We start from the raw sequence: 25411 nt of genomic DNA, 5'->3' as shown, positions 1-25411 counted from the left end.
GAGCCACCCAGGCGCCCCAAAAGTTGCATTTTTAGTCTGAAGAAACAAAGATTATTTAATACATTGTATTGGAATGGCTGGTTTTCATAAAGCAGAATGTCTCCTGTTTTATTTATTTTAGAAAGATTTATTTTAGAGAAAGAACGCAAGTGCTTGAGTGAGGGGAGGGGCAGAAGGAGAGAATCTCAGACTTCCTTGCTGAGTGCAGAGCACCACGCTGGGCTCTTTCTTACAACACTGAGATCATGAACTGAGGTGAAATCAAGATTCAGATGCTTAACTGACTGAGCCACCCAGGTGCTTCTGATGTCATTTTTAAAATACATGGCAAAATTACAATAAAGGTGAAAGGCAAGTACCAACTCAGGGAGAAAAGATGTATATAACATATGAGAGAGGCTTCATATGCACAGGGTTTATATGGATCAGTAAGAAAGGTCAATATCAACAGCAATTTTTTTTAAATTAAAGATTTGTATATTACTTGTTTTTATTTTAGACAGAGAGCATGGGTGAGCAGGGGGAGGAACAGAGGGAGAGGGAGAGAATCTCTGGCGGACTCCACACTGAGAGCAGAGCCCAACACAGGGTTTGATCTCATGATGCTGGCATCATGGCCTGAGCTGAATTCAAGAGTTAGATGCTGAACCCACCAAGTCTTCCAGGCACCCCAACAGCAGTTTTTTTTTAATGCAAATAAAGCTAAGTTATCATTTTTCAACTTTCAGATAGTTGAAAATCCCCAATGTGGGTGAAAATATGGAAGAAAAAAATGGACATTGTCATATACTTGAGATACTGTTGTAGGAATGTAAATTGGGATAAACTTTTTGGAGAGTGTTTGATAAATGTGTATGAGTACCTTTGGCCCTAGAAGTTCAACATTAGGACTTTATTCTGAAAGGATAATTTAAGTAACTACATAATTGTTGTAATACTGTAGTTACCTACAGAAAGGTTGAAAAAAATAGTACACTGAACATCCACATACCTTACATCTATATTCAGTAATTATTAACATTTGCAATACCGGAATTTAAGGCTCAGTCAGTTAGACATCTGCCTTTAGCTCTGGTCATGATCTCAGGTCTGTGACTGAGCCCTGCATTGGGCTCTCTGCACCACAGTGAGTCTGCTTCTCCCTCTCTGCCCTACATGCGCTCTCACACTTGCGTGTGCTCGTTCTCACTCCCCTCTCCAAGTAAATAAAGTCTCAAAAAAAAAATACTGGAATTTAAAACAAATTAAATGACCACCTTTAGGGGATCAGTTAAACAAATTGTATAGTTTGAACATTCTTCTGTTTCATTTGTTGATATAAAAGGATATCCTGAACATATTATTGAATGAAAAATCAATGTATTAGAAAACAACAAGCTCAATAAGGTCCATTTTTATAAATGGAGTACATACTAAGTAGACATTTGAAGGGATACTTGAGTACTAGATACTAGAGTATCAGCAGTAGTTATCTAAAAAGTAGAGAGCTTTGGATGATTTTTGCTCTCACTTGAATGTGTATTTTAAGCCTTTGTAATCAACAGATTTTATAATCAGGAAAAACACTAAAACTTTCCACTTAAAAAATGTGTACTGCTATGGATATTAAGAAATTATGCATAGCAACTAACAAATGAACATGTTCTCTTTCAGATTAAACATCCCACCGCCCTTGGATTAGAAGTTGGCCAAGAAATTCAGGTACTTGTATTCAACTTTTCAGCCTTAAAAGTTGTAAACTGTACTCCAAGTTTCAATTTTGTTTTTTTTTTTTCCGAAAAGCTAAAAGAATGAAATCAACATCTGTGATTTGTATTATGTGCTGTGGTTTTTTTTTAGCTTTAGGTTTGTTTTTAAACAGACTAAGGATTTAAGGTGTAATTCTTCCCCTTAGGGAGCTTGCAGTTTAGTTCAAACAGTAGTCCCCACCCTTGAGAGCTTTTAAAAATGCATGAGGCCAGTAATAGCTATGCAGTGATGTGCAGATAGGACAGGAGAACTCTGAACACGTAACTCTGTTAAAGGCCTTGAATGACATATTTGAGTTGAGACTTCAGTTGGTTCATAGCTAAAAATTTTTGAGTTTAAAGAAAGCCATGTTGTTTGACCTTTTTATAGTTTTTTATGAATGTATAAAGGAAGTCATTGCCAGTCTGGTGTGGTTTGGTTTCTGTTTCACTTGTCCATACCACATTTTGTTCCAGCTATACCTATTACCCATGACTTGAGTAATCAAGGCTTCTATTTTATTCCTAATCTGTAGTCCATTGTTTAAGGAGCCTCTATGGAAGAGTAAGAACTAAGACCCAGTATTTGTATAAGGTTGTGTTTTTGCATGAGAAGGGACTTTAAAACTGCCACATTTCCCGACCTGTTTTGTCTAAAGTCAAGCCAAATAATCTCCAGTTTGATAGTCCTTCAGGGGAATAGTGTGAATGACCTAACCATAATCCCGTATAGTTTATCATACCCTTAGGCTCAGAAAGCCCTTTTCTAGAATCATTCACCATGGCTTTCACTGTTCTTCCAGTATAGGGACCTGGCCCAGAGAAAATAAGAAAGCACAGTTGAGTCTAACAGAAGATTTTAATAGAGCAACTAAATGCCCATCTCTTTTCTTTTTCTTAAAAGGGCTATTTAACCAAATTATATTTATTAGTATATACCTCTACTTAGTACTAAGCTATGCTTTCAGGAAAGTAAAAACATTACTCATTGGTTTTTTTTTTGCACCATATAAATGTAAATATCTTCTAATTTGGATGTTGATCATTGTACTATGTAACTGTAAAGGTAAATTGGCTTCTTTAATACAGGTGAAATACTTTGGGCGTGATCCAGCTGACGGAAGAATGAGACTTTCTCGTAAAGTGCTACAGTCTCCAGTTACAAGTGTTGTCAAAACTCTAAATGACAGAAGCAGTATTGTAATGGGAGAATCTATTTCACAGTCATCATCTAATTCTACCCAGTGATTTTTTTTTTTAAAGAGAATTCTAGAGTGATACTCTGTAGAGTAAAATTTCAGTACTATCTTCTAATATGTAGATTTATATATAGTATAAATATATCCTAATGATTTGTATTAAAATGCACATTTTATGTGGTCTATTTTTTTATTTCAAGAGTTACCTATATTCTTACTTTTATTTACAGTACGAATCAATAAATATTATTAAAACTAAACCACTTATACATCTTTAAAAAGATTGCCCTTTAATTCCTATAATTCTGAAATACCTTAAAACCTCAGATATAATAGATCCCATTTGTTACCATAATGGATCTCTTCCTATCTTCTTTATTGTCTTTGTATACAGTAGTGACAATTTACTCTTAGTCATCTAATGGCTCACCTCTGCACAAGAGCCGTATTTGGCTACCTCTGTCTTACAAACTGGGACTTGCCATATCAAAGCCAGTTTCTTTAGTACAGATCTGTTTTTAATGATATACCACCTTTCAAATTGGTCACAAAACCATAAATGTAGTGGAATAAATATTATAAATGGGATCCTAACTAGAATGAGGGAGTACATTTTTCAAATTTAGAAAATATAATTATTTTAAAAATATAGAAAAATCACTTATCAAATAGAGTAAATGTTGCAAATGTATGGATGTTCTTGGTATAAAGGATGGAAAAAATCATGATTTTCAGCTAATGTTTGAAACAGTTCTATATAGAGGCTGTTGACATAATTATTAGTAATAGCTATAAGATGTTCATTTTAATGATATATTACATAATTCCACAAAAAAATGGTTAATGGAAGTCCTAATTTAGAATATGCAATCCTGTTATAAATCTGATAAAATGTTTGTATATTCATGACTCATAAATAGTTCGTAAAATATTAACAATTTAGTTGGTCAAATATTTTTTTAAATATGTATATTTTTAAGTCAGTAAACCCTGATTTTATAAATAGTGTGTAAAATAGTGTGGCAGGCACATTTTCTGAAATACTAAAGATTAACTGAAAATGACATTAAATATAAACTATATACTTTGTACATTTGGTTTTTCTCTAATAGTGACAAAAATCTTTCATTCTCACTTACCTTCTGTTTAAGACATAAGCTTTAAGGCGCCTGGGTGGCTCAGTATAAGTGTCCAACCCTTGATTTCAGAGTCGTGAGTTCAAGCCCTGCATTGGGTTCCCCACTGGGCGTGGAATCTACTTTAAAAAAAAAAAGACAAGCTTTAATGGTAGCATTTCAAAATTGTAATTTATGTTTTTCTTAAGTTTTCTCTTTTCTTTTTCAAATGGCCTCCCAACTACTACTGGGAGAAAAATGAAGCTACTTTTTAAATTCTAGAGACCAGTGGTTCCACAAAGTGACAATATAGCCCACTAACCACAAACCACCAAAAAGATTCCATTTCCACTTAAACCAAGATCCCACACCTTATGTCTGAACTTTTTTTTTTTTTTTTAAGATTTTATTTATTTGACAGAGAGATACACAGTGAGAGAGGGAACACAAGCAGGGGGAAAGGGAGAAGGAGAAGCAGACTCCCCACCGAACAGGGAGCCCGACATGGGGCTTGATCCCGGGACCCTGGGATCATGACCCGAGCCGAAGGCAGATGCTCAACGACTGAGCCATTCTGGTGCCCCTGAACTTTTATTTTTATCTTCATTCAAATCTTGGTAGTTTTCCCTACTCTCCATAAAGTACTTCTAAAAGTGCAATTATATACTAAAAACACCACAACTAAAATTGAAATGCCATCTTTGGTAGTGCAGTGTGGATACTTAACAAAACTTTTTCCTTCATATTCTTTATTATTGACCTCCCCTGCCCATGAATTACAGTTTTTATGCAATAATTTTTTCATCTCTTACAGGATATTTTATATTTCTAGATCAAAGATGTAGTAGTGTAAATATCAGTATCTTTCTTAGTTCAGTTCTGCCAAGCTTAGTATTCATTAATTCAATACTTATTATGTTCCACACACTATAATGTGTGCAAGGAATGCATTGGTAAACAAAATAGATCAAGTTCCAATGTTCACATTCCAGTGGATGGAAACTAATAGTAAAGTATATAACATGTCAGGTGGTAGTAGTTTTTTTAAAGAAAAAACAACTGGGTGGGTAAAATTTTAGCAAATTTTATTAAAGAATAATGTTAAGAGAAGGCTACCAACATAAGCTAAAGCGATTGTTGGGGGAGGGATGGGAGATGGTAGGGATGATCACAGGGCCATGAATTTATTTCACAGAGGCCAAGTCACACTCCCTGTGGCTGATTGGCGCTATGACAGTACATCATTATGAACAAAGGCATTCTTGCTCTACCCTTTGCTTTGGAGTCTCTTGGCCTCTCATTTCTGTTTTACATACAACAGCATATTCTTACCTGCGAATGTTAATATACTGATTGATTTCTGGATGTTGACCATACTTACATCCCTGAGATAAGTCAACCTTAATCATGGTATATGATCCTTTTAATGTACTGTTGAATTTGGTTTGCTAATATTTTGTTGAAGACTCTTGCATCTATGTTCATCAGGGTTATTGGCCTGGACTGTAATTTTCTTCTCCATGGTATCCTTGTCTGAGAAGGATAGGTATTACATCTTCAAATGTTTGGTAAAATTCACCAGTGAAGCCATCCGGTCCTGGACTTGTTTGTTGGGAGGTTTCTGGCTACTCATTCAATCTCCTTACTAGCAACTGGCTTATTCACATTTTCTATTTCCTCAAGAGTCAGTATTGGAAAATCATACGTTTCTAGGAATTTTTCCATTTCTTCCAGATTGTCCAGTTTGTTGGCATATAATTGTTAGTAGTGGTCTGTTAGGATCTTTTGTGTTTCCATAGTATCAGTTATGACTTCTCTTTCATTTTTTATTTATTTGAGCCCTGTCTTTTTTTTTTTTTTGAGCCCTATCTTTTTAAATCAGTGAGCCTACCTAAAGATTCATCAGTTTTGCTTATCTTTTCAAAAAACCAACTCTTCATTTCACTGACCTTTACTATTATCTTTCTAGTCTCTATTTATTTCCACTCTGATCTTTATTATTTACCCCCTTCTACCAACTTTAGGCTTCATTTCTCCTTTTTCTAGTTCTTTTAGGAATAGAGTAAGCCAGATCCACAGGCAGCAGCTTTCAAAGTATGTAAATATATAGTCTTAAGTAAATATATAGTCTTATGATTACAGAATCATAAACCCTGCTGACTTTGAGACCAGGAAATCTGGAGTTAATCCCCAGGGTGACAACTGGAAAACTCTTGCTTTAGGCATATATAAGCTCCTTTCTGGGAGGCATCCTTGAACTGTTATATGGCCACGGGAGAGCACTAATATGGTTATCTCCCTGCCCATCTTATCTGGGGGCACCTATGTAGCCTATGAATATATGGCAAACCTGAATCCTGCCTGCCCCTCAGGTTGAAACTCAAGGAAAAGAAAATAAACCTTTTTCAAATGAACTCTAGGGGTATGTTTTAGTCAGCTGGTTGTGCGGTGCCCTTGGGGGTGATAACCTGTGAAGAACTGAATATTTTAGGCCCAGGGAGTCCAAAACAATCCCCGCTGGCCACCAGCGCCAGGTGCTCAAGGGGTGTCCCTTGTGTAGACTGCACATGCCCACTGACTGGCAGGGTAGACCATGGGGGCAGGGCACTCAGCAGGAAGAGGGTAGACCTGGGCTGTGGTGGGGGCAGGACACTTCTTCCTGAGCTAGCAGGCTGGGTGGGGGTGGGGAGTGTACAGAAATGGTGTTTGCCAGTACCTCTGTCCCCAGAGAGTCCCAAGAGGTTCCTGTCTCTGGCAGATGCTATAAGATTAGCAAATGCATTTCCTTAGCATATGGTCTAGGTGTCTTTGAGATTTAATTTTGTGCTGGGTCCTGGGATGAGTGGGTCTGTGTGTGAGTCCTTTAATAGTGGATTTTCCATTCCCTAAAGCCCTATAGTTGTTAAGCCCTATTGATTTTCAAGGCCAGGTGCTCATCTCTCTGATGTAGTCCCAAAGGGCCGAGGTACCTGCTATGGAGCACAAACCCCTCACTTCTCAGGACAAGCCCTCTGTTATGAGATTCCTCCAAGATGTTGGTCTTTATGCTTAGGGTGGGATTTTTTGAAAGACCATGTGCTGCCTCTCCTACCCACCTCAATGTGGCCCTTTTGTCCTTTGTTGTAGAGGTGCTATTCGGCTAGCTTTTGGGTCCTTTTCATAGAGAACTGTTTCATACATAGCTTAGTTGTATTCATGGGAGGAGGTTGAGTTTAGGATCCCTTATATGTTACCATCTTGAATGTCCTCCTGATAAAGTCTTAATAAAATATTGACAAAAGCTATTATGACCAAGTAAGTAAATCTATGGAAATGCAAGGATGGTAAGAATAAGAATATAATTCATTATAAATATTTTACAAGAGGAAAACTGTTTGATCACCAGATACAGAAGAGGCAATTATAAAATTTCTAAGAATTTTCAAAATATTAGAAATGTCCTTGGGGCACCTGGGTGGCTCAGTGGGTTAAAGCCTCTGCCTTCGGCTCGGGTCATGATCTCAGGGTCCTGGGATCGAGCCCCGCATCGGGCTCTCTGCTCAGCGGGGAGCCTGCTTCCTCCTCTCTCTCTGCCTGCCTCTCTGCCTACTTGTGATCTCTGTCTGACAAATAAATAAATAAAATCTTTAAAAAAAAGAAGAAGAAGAAGAAAGTAATGTCCTTAACTCAGTAAGTGGGATCAGAAATTAAGAACTTGTATAAAACACTGGGAACATTGCCATTAAAGTCAGGAACAAAACAAGAATAATCACTATTACTCTCATCAGTTTTCTCAGGTTCTAACCAACAAAATAAGATTAAAAAGAGGTTGAGTAGGGGCGCCTGGGTGGCTCAGCGGGTTAAGCCTCTGGTTCAGCTCACATCATGATCTCAGGGTCCTGGGATCGAGCCTGCATGGGGCTCTCTGCTCAGCAGGGAGCCTGCTACCTCCCTCCCCCTCTGCCTGCCTCTCTGCCTATTTGTGATCTCTTTGTCAAATAAATAAAATCTTTTAAAAAAAAATTTTTTTAAAGAGGTTGAGAAGAACAAAAACATATGCAGGTGATTTCCTTTTTTTTTTTTTTTTTAAGATTTTATTTATTTATTTGACAGACAGAGGTCACAAGTAGGCAGAGAGGATGGGGCGGGTTGGGGGGGGAAGCAGGCTCCCCGCCCAGCAGAGAGCCTGATGCGGGGCTGGATCCTAACCCTGAGATCATGACCTGAGCCGAAGGCAGAGGCTTTAACCCACTGAGCCACCCAGGTGCCCCTTGCAGGTGATTTTCTTAAAAACACTTTCAGTTGGTACAAAACAATTAGTTAGAGCTAATAAGTGTGCAATAACTATATAGGTATGCCAAAATAAATAGGTATCTTCTCCAGGAGTCAAAAGCTGCCATGATGTAAGCTCATTTCCACTCTCACTTTTTCCAGGCTTCCAAGAGCTGTCTTAGCAATAAGTCTGCCCCATCCCCTTGGGTCCTGGTAAAGGTTAAATCTTTTGTTCCAAAGGTATCCCAGATCAATGAAATCTTGAGTATCTAAGGCCCCTGATCAAGGACCCTCAAAGTCCAATCCCAAGTGTACTTCTCTGGCTCCTTAGTAATACATGCCAGATTATTTTTTCAATTCCTTCAGTGTGTAATCTCTTTCCTCCTAGACCCAGCAGTCCCTAGGCAGATTATGCTGAGATTTAACCTAGCTACCACAACCTCTCAGCTAGGATAAGAAATGAGAGCAACTACGGAAGAGGTCTTTTTGCAAGGGGAGGGAATTGTTACCTCTTATAGGAAGTATAAGCCACTTCTGCAATCCCTGAGGGTTCAGGGGTATCTGCACAACCAACATCTTCACAGGTACCCCCATCCCATATTTCAAGCTTTAGGATTACCCAACCAGGACCCTAACTGCATAGCTGAACATTCAGATATCTTTAGAGCTCTGTAACTCTGTCAAATCCTATGTCTGTTCTTTCATTGCAGGAAATAAAGGCCTTTTTTGAAGCCGACTATCCCTCTGCAAGGCAGTAGTACAACTTAATTGGCCAGTTCTGCTATCCTTGTAGGCATTGTTTTCCCCATATTTTTTAAATGCTTGAATCATTGTATAGACAACAACATTCCCCTCTTATGGGATGTTTTCCTAGGTCACTATTGGTCAAATCAGTAGTCAAGTGACCACCTCATGCCAAGGACTGAGTACACCATTCCACAAACCCCATCTTATTGCCTGATTTCTTACACTACTCCCTGTACCACCTATGTCAGTTCTGGCTCTCAAAAATACAGTTGCTAAGAAGGGATTAAACATGTAAGATACTGACTAGAGAAAATGTCTGTGAATGATAAAATACGCTCAGGAATTGAAAGGGACAGCCTGTAGACCATAGTACAAGTTTGAACTCTATAGAAGAGGGAAGGTAAGGAAATACTGGGTGGAAAGAGCTTCTGACTACAGTGTATTTCCGAGAAAGTCTCATCCAGACTGCTAAGAAGTTCCCCAAGGCAAAGTTGCCCATTGAAGGAGTTCTGCACTAGATAGTTAAAAAAACAAGTATAGTACCTGTGCTATGCTCAGTTAATGGCTGGAAGCAGCCGAAGGTCTTTATGGCCTCAGCTCAAATGCAATGCTGGACCCAAAGGGAGGGCAGCTGGCTATCAGTCCAGTATGTTCCCCAGAATAGGTTCTGTTGAAGGAGATCTAAATGGTGCACTGATACGGCCATTGCATCAACCAAATACCAAAACAAATATATAACTATAGCAATTAAAACTGTCAACTACAGTTGACCAACTAAAACAATGAAAACAGAGTAGTGAGTTCAGACTCAAATCCACATACATGTATGTACAAATGTCTGTAGATTTAATAAAGAATGTGATTAAAATAGCATTTCAAATTATTTAATCTATAAATGATATTGACAAGTGGTTCTTCATTTGGAGGAAACACTTTTGGCATCCTACTTCACATATAACAAAAAAATCCAAGGGAAATACAGAACATTAAAAAAAAACATAAAAACATGAACAAAAAAACAAACAACCATACCTTTGTCAAAAATGCAAAATTAATCACACAGTTAAATATAATTTTTTTAAGTATAGAGTCCAAAGGGCAAACATAATAAGAGACAAGAGCAGACAAAAGATTTTAACAAATGTCATTTGCATGACAAGCAGATGGTAGAGCAGTATAGCAGACCTTAGAACAGAGGAAGTTACAACCTAAATGGCCACAGAGGTGATCAGAAAAGAGAACTAAATATCTCTACAACAAATCAGAAAGGACCAGGGTTCAGAATCTGAGGACAGGATCAAAGTCTGTATAAAGAGGGGCTACATAACTGGACCCCTTCCCAATCCCACATAACCAAAGGACTACCATCTCCCTCCACACACACACCCATACAAGCCCTCTGAACACTGCCACCCCCATCACCAACTCAGAAGACTGAGATTTATTTTATGAAATAGGAGAGACTTTTATTTGAAGATACTAGTCACAGTAGGGAGGTTGTGACAGCAGAGTTAAAAGGCGTAATTAAGTGAAAGCTTAAATACCAAACAAATGAAGGACTTCTTGCCTCCTTCCTCTGTCTTTACTCCAGGGTATGAGGGAATACCTGGAGAAACTACACTCACCCAGAGAAAAGACTTCCAAAAACATTTGGTAAGGTGAATGGGAGGGGCTGTGATTGAAAAAGAAAATCACCCCAGGGAAAACCACCCCAACAGTTCATAGCCTTGCTCTTGAGAGCAGAAAGCCAGCCAGGGTTTGGTAGGGGCCAAACCATGAAGAGCTTTGTATGCCATTCTGAAGAACTTTATCCTACAAGAAATCAGAAACCGTTGAAAGATACAAAAACAATATAATGTGACCAAATTAGTTTCAGAAGTATCATTCAGTAGTGTGTTAAGAATTGACTAGTTAGAAGCTAGAGATACCAATGTGGAGCTTTCAAAGATGTAATTTAATTTCAGTTGATTTGATAGGGTAGTTACTAAATTACCTGCTAGTGAGAATGTCAAATTGAGTAATAAACTTCCAACTTTCAAGTTATTGAGTACTTGCTATGTTCCACGCCCTCTGCTAGGCACTAGAGATAAAATGGTGAGAAAAAACATAGTTCCCTGAACTCACAAAAATTTGTCATCTAGATGTGGAAATAGTTATTAGTCAGAAATCATACAAATAAATGTAAAGCTACAAGTATGACAGATTCTACAACTGAAGGGTGCATGGTGCTATGTGTAACCTGAAGATAAAATTGATATTCTGGTTGTCTTCCTATCTCTGATTTACCATATCGCATGGTGTAATATCCATAGGATTTGAGTGGGATTAAAACTCCAGGCTCCGGGGCACCTGGGTGGCTCAGCAGGTTAAAGCCTCTGCCTTTGGCTTGGGTCATGATCCCAGGGTCCTGGGATCAAGCCCCGCATTGGGCTCTCTGCTCAGCGGGGAGCCTGCTTCTCCCTCTCTCTCTGCCTGCCTCTCTGCCTACTTGTGATCTCTGTCTGTCAAATAAATAAATTAAAAAAAAAAAATCTTAAAACAAAAAACAACTCCAGGTTCCAATGACAGGTTGATTTGCCTCAGCCAATCAGTGCTTGAAATTCCCTGGACCTTAGATCTCTGGGTTCAAGGGTAGGCATGTGACCTAAATTAGTCTAATCACAATGCAACTGGGAATACCTAAAGAAACTCTTTTTGCTGTGAAGAACTGTGGAAACTTGGGGGCTCTTGGCCACTATCTTAAGATACAAAAGGAGTTAGCCTGAGTATGAATCTGACAGAGCAGAATATAGAATTGAGAGACAGAAGGAAATCAAGTTCTCACTGATACTGTTAGGCCAATCAAATCTACCTGAGGTTCCTCTTTCCTTCTTATGAGCCAATAAATTCTCTTGTCATTTAAACCACTTTGAATTGGGATTTTTGGTACTTGTAATATTCCAAAAGATATAGTCTAGAAAGGGGAGTTAGAAGGGTCCTTGATGAAAGTGATAACTGTGGCAACATCTGAAGGATAAAGCAAGAATCTCCATGATATGACTGAAGGAACAAAGTTCAGACAAAAAAGTGTCAATATTAACTTAGAGCAAGTAAAACAGGTTGAAAAATGTCCAGTGGCATTATTAACATAGATATCTTAAGTTAGTTTATAAAGAGCTTCATGATGAGAGCAAGGTGTTAGGGTGGTCAGTGTGATGGAAACCAGAATGGGTTCAATTGAAGAATAAGTGGGAGGCAAAGAAATGAAGGGGGTATAAACAACTTTAACCCTTAAACAGTTTGGCTGAGGAAAAGAAATAGGAATGTGGCTAAGAGGATATAGGTTATCAGTTTTGATGGTTTACTTAAATTGCTTAAGGAAAAAAACTTAATGTGACTTAATCGCCTCAAGAAAAAAATGAGTGAATATAGCAAAAAAACTTTCATAAAAGTATTTTCATAAAAACATCTAACAGAATGGGAAGGGTGAAAGCAGAAAGTTTGACATTTCAAGGGCATGAGTCAATGAAATGACAACCCAGTTTACCCTATACAGATTAAAAGGATATTTCTTTAAACCCTCAAGAATTAAAAAATATAACATGCCTTCCAGGGATATTGGCAATGATGGTAGATAATCTGGGCCATCACAGCTGGAAGAAAGGGTGCAATACTACTGGCATCTGATGGGTAAAAATAAGGGATGCTGCTAAACATCCTGTTTAGCATAGAACAATCTCACAACAAGTAATTATCCAGCCCAAAATGTTAGTGATGCAAATGCTGAAAAACCCTAGTCTAGGAACTTAACATCAAGTATATCAAGTATATTAGAACACCTGAAATAATTCTGGTAAATCATTTATTATTTTAGGTTGGAAACCACTGGAAATGACACATACATACATAAATAGGACAGGTTTTAAATAAACTAGGGTTCCTGTGGACAACAGTATGAACAACAATATGTATAGTATTCCATTATATACATGTTTAAAAACACTGGTTTCCTTACCATCCCTCTGACTACAACCTCACGACTTTGTATTTGCTTTTCTGTTTTCTCATGCTTTCTTCACTTGGGGAAACGCAAGGCTGCCTGCTTCCCTTAGGGGCCTTCCTCAATAACACCATTACCTTTCCCAAGCTCACTAAACTTTTGCTACTCTTATATTTTGGTATTAATATTTATCAGTATCTGGCATGTATTTGTTTATTGTCTTCCCATACTAGAATGTAAGCTCCATGAGAAGAGGGACCTTTTCTATTTATTCGCTGTACAGAACAGTGCCTAACACATAGTTTATGCTCAACAAATATTTGAATGATTGAGTAAATGCAGGAAATAACTCCTTTTTTTAAAAAAAGATTTTTATTTATTTATTTGACAGATCATAACTAGACAGAGAGGGAGGCGGAGAGGGGGGGAAGCAGGCTCCCCACTGAGCAGGGAGCCCAGTGCGGGACTGGATCCCAGGACCCTGAGATCATGACCTGAGCTGAAGGCAGAAGTTTAACCCACTGAGCCACTCAGGTGCCCCTACAGGAAATAACTCTTGTTTCACAATTCTGTCCAGAGTTAGTTCTATTTGTGGGACATTAACCTCAACACAGATAGTGTTAAGGTGACCTCTGTATAGTTTTCATTCCTTTAACTTACATATAACTTAACCTGTAAGTTCTTTGAGGCCAGCAACATATTCATTGTTCACCCTGTCCCCTCCGCCTTGAACACCTTCCCAAGCCAAAGTGCAAACTCCCACTTAGGGATCTTCTAACACGTAGTTCAAAACTTTATCTGTGAAGCTTCTCTGACTCAAGACAGAAAGGTTATTTTCTCTGGGCTCAAAACGCATTTGTGCACATCAATCACAGCAATTAATGGCTCTATTATTAATATAACTCCTTGATTCAAACACATTTTCTCAAGTCCTTTATAGATCTTTCAAAAATGCGATGTATCCAGATTTTGAAATTAGAATTTTTTTTTATCAGGCGTCTTTCTATGTAAGACGTCTCACGTTTTTAGTGCATCGCCGAAGGGTGTCCACACAAATGATCTGGTCAAAACAAAACCACGTTTTGACGAAACCCCTGATAAGTAATGACTACAACCCCCAAGATGCGCTGCAGGATCAACGTGTGCGTCGTGTCTGTTTTCACCTTTCAGACTAATGGGTTGTAAAGAACTGACGACAGAGCAGCTGGGAATTTCTTTAAAAACGGAAAGTATTCTGTGAAGAACGAACGAGGACTGAAATAAACGACTGCCCAGCACATGACTGGTATCCACAGGGGAATATTTGACAGTTAATGTGATGTTTGACAACGTGAATGCCCAGAGAATTCCTCCTTAGCTTATTCAGCGCAGACTACCTCCCGATAGGTAACGCAAAAAATGCTCGTAAGAGAAACTCAAAAGTATCAAAAGAATGCTCTTAGATGTATTAGGAAGGAAGGTCCCCTCCACTTCCCTAAACTTCTCTGAAGACTTATTTTCCGACCTTACAAACACGGGAAGAGCACTGCATTTTCGCAAAGTGGAAAGTATGCTTTTCAATGGCCAGCTACCAAATGCCTAACGGTGATAGGCTCTGGCGGGAAATAGGAATTTGTCAACACACTAATGTTCCACTTTATAATCGCCTGGTGGTCCACAGAACACTTCCTGAGGAGATGCTGAACTCCCAACAGATTCTACGAGTTTTAGTGGGTTTCCGGTCCCCGTAACTTCCAGGGCTCAAAGTTCCTACATATTCAAAGAAAGAAATTTAAGTTATTTTTCTCCCCTAGGCTGACAGGGTCAGCTTCCATTAAGGAGTGCGGGCACATTTCCTTCTTTTTTGCCCAGGGTTAGTCCGTCCATTGATGCGTACCTCCCAGGTATGCTTTACTTTTTCCTCAGAGCTGGCTCCCACGGCTCGTCACACGCCCGGTGCAGCCAGCAACCGCTCGAAAGAAGATCCAAGCCTCCGCTCTCGCGTCTGGCTCAGAAAGGAATCTCCAGGCACCAAAAGCGACAAGGAACTCGCGAGAACCGACCACCTGGCCGAGATCCCGCGCCAGCAGGCGGGACCCAGAAAAAAGGAAGTCGCACTTAGACCCTCCTACTTAGATCCTGTACCCCGCCCGCATCGCGAGAACACCGAGCACCGCAGGCTTGGGAAGCGCGTGCGGAAAGCCGAGGCACCGCGCATTGGGCTCGTCGGCCGCCGTAGCCCCTGCTAGGACAGCCCGTGCTAGCCTGCTGGAGGAGGAAGAGAAAGGCAGAGAGAATCGGGTTACAAGATGGCGGATCTGTAGTAGTTACCGCGGCGGCGGCGGCGGCGGCGGGAGAGCGAGCTCTGGGGGCAAAGGGAGTGGAGGGTGGGTGTGTGCGGAGGTGAAGTGAGAGGTTATCGGGACTCCGGGCGGAGAGGTCTCGGTGACTCTTGTTGCCCCTTCCCGCGACTGAACCTTGGGAGCCATGGTGAACTCGGGCCTCTCCGGAGCCGCCGCCGCCACCGCCGCTGCCGCCACCGCCGCAACGGTCTCTCAAGAGTGAGGGGCGCGGACGAGGTGAGCGAGGAGGCGGTGGCCGGGGCGGTGGGGACAGCAGCCACCATGTCGGATACGCGGCGGCGAGTGAAGGTCTACACCCTCAACGAAGACCGTCAGTGGGACGACCGAGGCACCGGGCATGTCTCCTCCACTTATGTGGAGGAACTCAAGGGGATGTCGCTGCTGGTTCGGGCTGAATCCGACGGTAAGGTTATTGGAACATAAGATAGGGGGCAGTCAGTGCCTCCGGTTTGGGCACAGCCCTGATGTTTAGGCCCTGGGCTGGGTACGGTTACTACCACATCTTGGGACGGCGCATTGGTTTTGTGCCTGCACTTGTGTACGGTAAAAACAAACTACTTTGTCCGGATTTACCCTCAGTCAAATGTTGATTCTGTTCCCCCGCCTCCTATCCCTATTAAGGATTTGACCCCTTCCTCTCCAGTCTTCGCCTTTGAGTGAGAACGGAGGAAGTAATGAGAGAATAGTTTTCTTCTCGTCCTAGGGAGCTGACCCTCCCCCTCCCTTTATTTTTTTGTTTTCTTATCCTTTATATGTCTGTTTCAAAAAGCTTAGTAAACTTTACTTTCTGAGTGGCCCTTTTTTTTTAAGCCCATTTTTTAAAAACCCGCTTGCCCCAGTCGACAGGTGCTGGGGAAAACCAAAAAGCACCTTTTCCTGCAGTTATTGCAGACTGTTGCCACGATACATGCACGCACAAGCATTATCTGTAGTCTGGGATCCCCCCAGGCTGCCTTTGTAGAGGTTGCCATGAAAAAGTGGGTGCTTTACAACCTAAACAAGTTAGGACACCAGTACAGATTGTAAACTTAAATCTGTTCGTTTATTGTACGAGTCATTTGTGAAGTATTTTAATTATAAAATGTAGAGCATAATGAAAACCTTTCTCACTGTAATCTGAACGCCTCGATTTGAGCAGTTATGTGCAGATAATAGAAAAATGACAATCTTAGATTTATTCTTGTACTTTGTACTCTTTACCTTTTGTTTTGAATAAGTATGGACATTTATTTCTATATGAAGTGTCCTTCATTTTGTTAAGGAGTAAAGCAAAAATGCCATTCTGTTATTTGTGTACTAAGTACTTAGATTCCTGTTGTGGTCCTTTGTAATTTGTTTTGTTAAACTGAAAATGCAATAAAATAACTTTGTTAAAAAGAGCGTGGCTTCAAGTAGTCATTTAGACCTCAAAGTTTTCATTTCAATAAAACTTTAATGGACATCTAGTCTCCTTATATTTTGGGTCTGAATGTTGATCTTAGGTGGATTTTTTTTTCCTTTAAAGGTTATATATGGGGGATAAGATGGTGTGTTCTGTATAAACCACAGATCTGAAGAGAAGAACATGAATCAGAATACATTTGATTACTTCACATGTCTAGCTAGGGGAAGAGAACAAGTTTTTTCCTTTAAATTCATATTCAGATATTTTATTCAGAATTTTACAAATTGAAACTTACAAATATTATTTTTTATCTTTCAGGATCACTACTCTTGGAATCAAAGATAAATCCAAACACTGCATATCAGAAACAACAGGCAAGTAGTTGTTTATCTTTAATTTGAAAGACTTCATCTGTGATCAAGGAAGTATTAATCTGACAAAGATGGGAAAGCTTTCCTGACAAGAAAAAACATGTTTGGTAAACAGAGTTACACATTCTATGTATTTCCCTGTAGGTCACAAGTTTCAAACTGAGAAAGTGAAAGTTTTTGTACTGGCAGTAATTTATTGTCTTTGAATTGAGCCACTGTTGGTTTATGTTAGAATACAGTGTATTCATTGGTCTTACTTACAGAGAGTCAGGTATCTTTTTTACCCTGTATACTAAGCCTATTATTCTCAATCACATTGAAGGAAATGACATAAAAGAAAATTAAAAGGGGTACTCTTTAAAGCAAGGAAAGCCTATTTGTGATGTGAAATTCAATCCTTTGACTCAAGCAAAGGTAGAGTTTTTGAAATAGAAGCATTTAAATCCTGTTCTTTAATTGTGTATTTTTAATATAATCAGTGGATACTTTATAAAAAGTGTACATTGCCAATCATGTAATATTTTCTGTTAATATTTATTGTCTTATTTGGGAAAAGAAAACCTGTGTTGTGTTTTAGTGTGCCCAGTTACTTAATCTGGAAATGGCAGCGGTGGTTCGACCTTTTCTTCTGTGAATGTTTTCATTTTTATCATGGAAGATTTCAAAATTGATAAGTATAGAAAATGTGTGTCTGTGTAACACCACCAAATTTAACAATGTTAACATTATACCATATTTGTTTCTAATTTTTGTAATGTGGAACACTGTGGATAGAGTTAAAGCCCCCTTTGTGCCCATCTCATTCTATCCATTCTCCATCCTCTGTAGGTAACCACTATTCTGAAGTTGATGTATTATTTCTGTATATGCTTATATGCCTTATCTGCATATGTATGTATCCATAAATAATATGTAGTGTTTTGTGTGTTTTTAAACTTTACACGGTTGATCTCATGCTCTTACATGTACTCTGATTTTTCACTCAGCAGTTAATTGGAAGATTTGTTGATGTTAACAATGTAGATTTAGGTTTTTTTTAACTGTATAGCATTCTTTTTTTATGATATACACCTCTTATTAGACATTGGGATTATTTCCTTTGTGTGTTTGTGTGTGTGTGTGTGTGGTGTGTAAAGTGAGTATGACAGAGATTTTTGAAGGAAAAGATAAATTATTTTAGGATTATATTTACATAATCAATACGTACTTCAAGGTCAATGAAAATTTGGATGCCCAGAAACACTTCACAGTTGGAAGAATGAAATCATGTCTGTTGCACAGCTCGTTATTAGTAAAGGTATCACTGTTAAACAATTTTTTTGTGTATGCAATACATTCTTAATCATGTCTTTGAAATATTTCAATTTTCAATTAACAATTTTTTTCCTTCTCCTTAGAAAGTACTGCATGTCTTTGATGGAGAATCAAATTAAACATTTGTCCTGTATTAAACACCTGAAAAATGTTTCCTATACCTTAGACATTTAAGTAAATTTAATTTCTAAGTCAGCCAAGCAGATGGTTATTCTCTGTCTTTGCATGGAATTTTACCAGGTAGCTACTTCTGTTTTATTTTTTGTTGGCCTCCTTTTTTGTGGGGAAAGAAATAACTGTTTTGTTATCTTTTTTTCCCCCTATCTGCACAAATATAAAATTCTCAGAAACTGTCTTCTTAAATGTGACTTCCTACAAATTAATTATAATATGGGTTCTTCTCAGATTGTGTATAAGATTCTTTAACTGTTGTTACTATCAGATCACATGTGGTGGAGGTTTGTGTATAAAATAGCCCTCCAACATTTGTCCAAAAATACATGATGTTTCATTAGGAACTTTGGAACATGATTTTCTGTGTAATATTACTCTGCTCGAAAACTTAAGTATTGGAGAAAAAAGTACTTATTTTTAAAACTTTATGCTATTGGGAAAAATGTTTTCTGTGTTTTGTGGATTTATACAATTATAATTAATCATATTTCAATAATATACTATTAGGATTTTTAAGTATTTTTTTCTAACTGAATTACCTTTACCAAATAACATTAAACTATAAGAGAACTCTGTGGCACTGAAAATAATATGGAAAAGGTTTGTATCTAAGATTGAAAAATGTGTAATTGGGGTCACTTGTTTTGTTTTCTTTATTTTTATTTAAATTGGGTGCACTTTTCTAATAGAATCAAAGAGCAATTTAGGAATTCTCTTAAACTTAGTTTCTTTGTTACAGATACGGTTTTTTCATTTTTTTCACCAAAATCTTGTTCAATTTGCACTTTTTACCAGATTATACAAATTGGGATTTCCAAACACAATGATGTTTTCCTGTGTTCATTAGAATTACTTTTTAAATGTCATTGTTTAAGTTATTCAATATATTAGTCCAGAAAATAACCATTTCCAAAGTTTATATGAAATACATGAATCATTCTGGAGTTTAATTTTAAAAAGACCTGAGTGAATGAGAATGTTCATAGTTTATAGGATATTTTGCTACAAAATACATTGAATAAATTCAAAGCGGACTATTTAAGATTCTTTTTTAACATTGCAGTTCTAAAATGAGCCAAATTCTGAATGATGGGCTCAAAATAAGTTAGAATGAGTTGAGTTGGAATGTCAAATGACCCCATATTGATAGGTCATCATTGATTCACAACACTTTCTTGCTTCTGTACTGTGGACTGTAGTGAAGTTGTTAATGGGAAGAAAATAAACTTAAAGGAGCCGATAAACTTGTTAAGTGTTTAAATACATTGGAAACAGAAGAGAATGATGATACAGTAGAACATGAAATAGTGTCTGATACATGTCAAAATTTTAAGTTTTTTAGAGTCCATCCTACGGATCTTGACTAAATCAAAAGCAGAGTTATAGGGATGTATACCTTTCATATTTAATACAGTTTTAATACAGTTTGTGTTAATTGGGTTTAGGAAAGAAGTACAAGGAAGTCCCAATCCTTGGTTTTATTGGGAGACAAGATGTAACAGGTGAAACAATTATGTAACGATAATAAACTATCTGATAAAGGGTTTTAACCCAGTCCTTATTGAAAGCCTATGAAAGCATTTCACAGATGAGGCAGTTAAGGCACAGAAAGTTCAAGTTTCTTGACTGAGATTTTACAGCAGGTATGTACCAACACAGAATTTATATAAAGCAGTTTTATTCCACAGACTTGGACATTAGAAAATTTTAAAAAGGAGAGATTAATTTGAGCTAGAATCATTAAGAAAAATTTCACTCTCCCTGATGGTGTCTGTTGAAGGAATTGTGATAGGGAAGGAAATAGTACACCTGATACAAAAGTTATTAAGGCTCTTGGCAGCAGAGGTTTCTTATTTGTGAGCTTGGTTTACTAAACAAAAGGGAGCTATTCTAGATTCTTGAGTAGGGGCCTAACATGAGAAAGGTGATACTGTGTTTAGGAAGCAAGTGTGGCAATGTTATGAATAATGAATTGGAGGTAGAGAGGAAATAAGAGCTTTAGGTAGCAAGACCTTTTAATATAATTCAGATGCAGGAAAATGAAAATCTGTTCCAGTGTAGTAAGTGGAATTGTAAAGAAGAAATAGAGCTCCAGTATATTAACAAGAAAGTGCTGGAAGATTTGGAGAATGATTAAATATGACAGAGAAGGAATCAAGGGCCACTAGTAGTGTTTTCAGTCTTGGGGCCAGGGAAATGATGGTTCTATCCAGAAACTGAGAAGGTGACAAGAAAGCAGGTCATTTGGCTAGTGGCTTGTTCATTTCAAAAAAGCAAAATCCCTCTTTGTTTATTTTGGATAGTTAATACATTCACATCTTTAAAAATTTAGAAAGTATTTGATGAAGTCTCTCCCACCCTGGACTCCATCCATAGTTTCCCTTGCTAGAGGCCACCAGTATTGCCAGTTTCTTGCGTATCTTGCTAGAGGTTTTATGCATGTGTAAACAAATAGGTATACAATCACATACACATTTTCGCTTTTGTTGGCATAAATGGTAGCATACTATATACTGTTCTGTTACCTTTGGTTTGGATTTTTTTTTTCCACCCCTTCTCCACCTGTGGTTTAGATTTTTAAAGTTGAAAAGCTTTTGAATATTTTCAGCAGAAGAATGACATGATCCAGACTAGTAACATCAGTGTGTGGAATTGAAGAGAGGCAATAACTGGGAGAGTAGTTGAGAGATCACAGCATAATCCAAGCAAGATATAATGTTGAACTGGGTTAGGGTGATGTCAGTGAAGATGGAAAGAGGCAGATGGATTTGAGATATGTGTATATATAGAAGATAGAATTGACAGGACATGCTGCTGGGTTAGGTATTTGGTAATCAGGAAGAAGATATAGTCAAGAGGAAGAATAAGCAATTGGAAAGAGTAGAGAATCAGGAAAGCGTGTTGTCTTGAAACCAAGGGAGAACAGAATTTTGTTAAGGAGAGGGGCAGTTAATGAATGGCTGTTCATATCCTTCAAAGGTAAGATTGAGACTATTCTAGGTTTTAGCTAGAAGAACATTTCCCAAGATAAAGGTAGAGGTGAAAGTTTTGAATGCTGAGTTAAAATAACAGCATGGGTTTGTAATGAGTAGAGTCTACTCTAGCTATAGATCACAAGCATGAGTGGAGGACATGAATTAATAGGTTGGAAAGGTTGGGCAGTAATGGATAGAGGGATGTTCTGGGTGGTGGTTTGGAGTGGGACTAAGGAGAAATCCTTGGAAATCAGATGAAGAGGGTTCTTACATAGGGGTCCAGATAGCTGCCTAGATAAAAATATAGTTCCTCTGGGCGGGAGGTTAGGAAGCATATTGTTGAGAACTTTGTGTTCTTTTAGAATTTTTTACATTTTTTATGGGGCATAGTAGGAGGGACATGGGTTTAGAGTTGAATACTCTTAATTAAGTTTTTTATTTCATTATTTCAAATTTCCTGAGCAAATTTTCTTTGAATCCTACCTTTTAAATGAAGATACTACCTATGTCATGTAATAGTTGTGAATTAATGTATGAAAATGCTTTTAGCATGGTATGTGACAGATAAGCTCAATAAGAGAACTGTAGTCATAATAATCTCATCAGTCATACTCCTCTTTTCCAGTGAGGAAGAAAAATCAAGGAGGGGCGCCTGGGTGGCTCAGTGGGTTAAAGCCTCTGCTTTTGGCTCAGGTCATAATCCCAGGGTCCTGGGATCGAGCCCCGCATCGGGCTCTCTGCTCTGCGGGGAGCCTGCTTCCTCCTCTCTCTCTCTGCCTGCCTCTCTGCCTACTTGTGATCTCTGTCAAATAAATAAATAAAATCTTTAAAAAAAAAAAAAAGAAAAGAAAAATCAAGGAGGTTAAATACTATGCTGAGTCATGGAAATAGTGGACAGTGAAACTGAGCGGTGCTCAGTCCTTGTGCTAGTCTGGGGTTACTCCCATTATATCCAAATATATTTGGATTTTAGGAAGATATTAGTATTGTTTTTAGCAATAGCATCATGTCTGTCTTGGACTGTATGTTATACCATACTGTTTTAAAAATCCATCTCAGAATAAGTTGAGGTCAAATACCCATTAGAAGCTACTAGAGAACTAGATGTTGCATCATATGTCTGGTTAATCACACTTATTTTCAGACTTCTAAATTGATTTTGAATTGCAAAATTCTGCAATTTGAAGTCTACAAATCTGATTATTTCTGTTCTCCCTTTTAAAAAAAATAAGAGATCCTTTTGAAAAACTTCAGCTCTGTCTGTTTTGAATTTCATCAGAGTGGTTGGGGCAAAGATAGGGTCTGACAGGCAGTAGGATCTCAAATATTTCATGAGTGGATTTCATTCATGTTAATGCACTAGAGAGGTAAACTGAAACTGATAATCCATGGTCTGTTAGACTATTTTAAATGTGTCACAGGTGGCTTTGTGAGTATAATGTAAAACCTAGAGACCCTTTCCATAGAAAAGATGTTAAAAGCACCCAGTTTTAAATACAATTCTAAGGTATGATTTAGACCTTGAATTAAGAACCTTTGATTTAAACAGTATCAAGCATGTATTTTTAATACACCTCAAGCATGTATTTTTAATATTTAAGATGGGAAATGACCATTTCTTATAATAAAACTACATTGTGAAAATCTGATTCAGTAAAAGCTAAATTATCAAGCCTCTCCAGCTCATGTCTTAACTTCCATCCTGGTGTTAGACTTAATTACCTTTCTTATTTTTTTAAAGGACCGGACCAAATAAAACTTGACTTTTTCTATTCTCCCTGCAGGCTCATTTTAAATCTGATTTCCATGGGGACATAGTGGTGGTTAAATGTTTAGTTGGTAGAGAAAAACTGTTAAGCTTCTCTTAGTTTAAACAGGCATTAATAATGTCCCAAAGATTTGTGTGTCACACACAAATGAGCAAAAAATATAATACAAAGGGCACAGCATTTGGAAACAGACATTACCTCTAAAACTGAGCTTGACTTTGGGATATGTAAGAAACCCTGCCTTTTGACACTTTTGTTTTAAATGTTCTTATGCCACCTTTGTGCTCTCTTACCTAGGAGCTTTTACTGTGATCTTTGTGATAAGCAGTTATTAGAAGTACTTCTTAGGGTTTGGTTTTGGGGTTTGTTTGTTTTTTTTTTATTGAAATAGTAGCTTTCCAGGGAGGGGAAGAAGAAAGGATGGGATTTGTAACCCATTTTGAGGAGATTTTATAGAGCTGGAAAGTGCCTGCTCTGATGGCAGTTCCCTATCCTCTGTAACCAGCCAGAGATACACTTAGGTGATGTTTTCAAATTGGACTTACCAAAAGAATTATCGGAGACCCTTGTTAAAAATAAGAATTTGGGGGCGCCTGGGTGGCTCAGAGGGTTAAGCCTCTGCCTTCGGCTCAGGTCATGATCTCAGGGTCCTGGGATCAAGTCCCGCATCGGGCTCTCTGCTCAGCAAGGAGCCTGCTTCTCCCTCTCTCTGCCTGCCTCTCTGCCTACTTGTGATCTCTGCCTGTCAAATAAATAAATAAAATCTTTAAAAAAAAATTAAAAATAAGAATTTGGAGCTTCACTCCAAGGGAACATGGGAATTTGTATATTTAACCATCAACCAAGGTCAGTCGTCTTTATATTGAAAAAGGATTCTGAATATAAATCCCATTTAGTTTCTGGGGTTTTGACTGGGTTAGGGAGAAGACTTTACATTAAGAAGAAACAAACAAGAAAATTTTGAAGAAGGGGACTTAATTACCTTAAGTCAGACTTGTAGCTTACTGGGACTTCTGCTCAGAAGATAGATTGGAACCAAATTGGAAAGGGCCCTGGGTGCCTGGATAAAGTATTCTGGTTTTCATCCTGTTGTACTAGTGATCTCCAAGATGGAATGCACAGTATAAAGCTTTGAGATTTGAGAAGAAGCCTGCTTAGATATTTTAATCAGAAGAAGAAATTAACTTTTGCTAATACTTAATAAGCAAGTGGTCAGAAGTTAAAAAAAAAAATAGACATGGTATTCTAAAAGTAACACTTCCATAAAAAATGTTCCCTAACTACTGTGAATTACGATAGCCTGCATGTGTAGATAACTACTTACAGATATTTTCCAATTTAAGCTGACCTGTAACCCTAATAAAATGAACACATGCCTTAAAAAGGCCTGAAAGCAATAATGTAAGTAGAAATGAACATGATAATGGTAAAACTGACATCTACACTCCTTGTTAATCTGTCAGCAAGTAATAACGCAGAAACAATGGTAAAATCTCACAAAGTTGCCTGTGTGGCTCAGTTGGGTGTAGATGCCTTCAGCTGAGTCATGATTGCAGGGTCCTGGGATGGATCCCCATGTTGGGCTCCCTCTGCCTCTCTTCCCTGATTGTGTGCTCTCTCTCAAATAAATAAAATCTTTAAAAAAAAAACAGATCTCACAAGAAGTTGCTCTTCCCCCAAAATTCAGAATTATTAGAAGGATGGCATTAAATACAGATTTGTATCTACTGTCATTTGTGTGTATATACTGTGCCCTAAGTATATATTGGGTCTTAAAATGCTGACTAATAATGGTATGGAGCCCAAACAGTTTAAACGTTTTTAAATGATTCTTATTTTATCTTTATATAAAGGTTTTTATTTCTATTTTAGTGTATGTTTTATAGAGTATTGCTGTACTAATATTCCTGAGTGTAATGTATAAATAATTCGAGACATACAAATAGAGTACTGGAGATTGCTGTTTGATGATTGCTTTACTCAGGTTGAGTAAAGTACATGAGCCTGAGTGTGTTTCCTAGACCTTTAACCAGAGGAGCTTTGTCTTTATATCTTTTTTGTTAC

The 25411-nt window shown here is 38.0% G+C and overlaps 2 protein-coding genes and 1 long non-coding RNA gene across 8 annotated transcripts in view; 2 read left to right on the top strand and 1 right to left on the bottom strand.

Annotated features, from left to right (window-relative positions):
* PNPT1 (polyribonucleotide nucleotidyltransferase 1) overlaps nucleotides 1-3102 on the top strand; it is a 45332-nt gene extending 42230 nt beyond the window's left edge. Inside the window, exons 27-28 of the mRNA XM_080813015.1 lie at nucleotides 1654-1701; nucleotides 2817-3102. Coding sequence (XP_080669141.1) covers nucleotides 1654-1701; nucleotides 2817-2975 — 207 coding nt within the window. The 3' untranslated portion in view covers nucleotides 2976-3102. The remainder of the gene's footprint in view (nucleotides 1-1653; nucleotides 1702-2816) is intronic.
* Nucleotides 1-15091, bottom strand: part of LOC308348729 — a 297221-nt gene extending 282130 nt beyond the window's left edge. For 2 of the 3 annotated variants that reach the window (XR_013967380.1, XR_013967381.1), the window contains exons 1-2: nucleotides 14895-15054; nucleotides 4066-4181 (exon numbers count right to left, since the gene is read on the bottom strand). This is a non-coding gene — a long non-coding RNA (uncharacterized lncRNA). Of the gene's footprint in view, nucleotides 1-4065; nucleotides 4185-14894 lie in introns of all 3 variants that reach the window. The other variant, XR_013967379.1, reaches the window with a different exon arrangement.
* A 54-nt stretch (nucleotides 15092-15145) lies between these two features.
* PPP4R3B (protein phosphatase 4 regulatory subunit 3B) overlaps nucleotides 15146-25411 on the top strand; it is a 68697-nt gene continuing 58431 nt past the window's right edge. For 2 of the 4 annotated variants that reach the window (XM_080813013.1, XM_080813011.1), the window contains exons 1-3: nucleotides 15146-15329; nucleotides 15510-15763; nucleotides 17063-17118. In XM_080813013.1, coding sequence (XP_080669139.1) covers nucleotides 15622-15763; nucleotides 17063-17118 — 198 coding nt within the window. In that variant the 5' untranslated portion in view covers nucleotides 15146-15329; nucleotides 15510-15621. Of the gene's footprint in view, nucleotides 15764-17062; nucleotides 17119-25411 lie in introns of all 4 variants that reach the window. The other 2 variants (XM_080813014.1, XM_080813012.1) reach the window with 1 other exon arrangement.

Source organism: Martes martes, assembly GCF_963455335.1.
Source record: "Martes martes genome assembly, chromosome: 9".
Classification (NCBI taxonomy): Eukaryota; Metazoa; Chordata; class Mammalia; order Carnivora; family Mustelidae; genus Martes; species Martes martes.
This window is presented reverse-complemented; position numbering and strand designations above follow the sequence as displayed.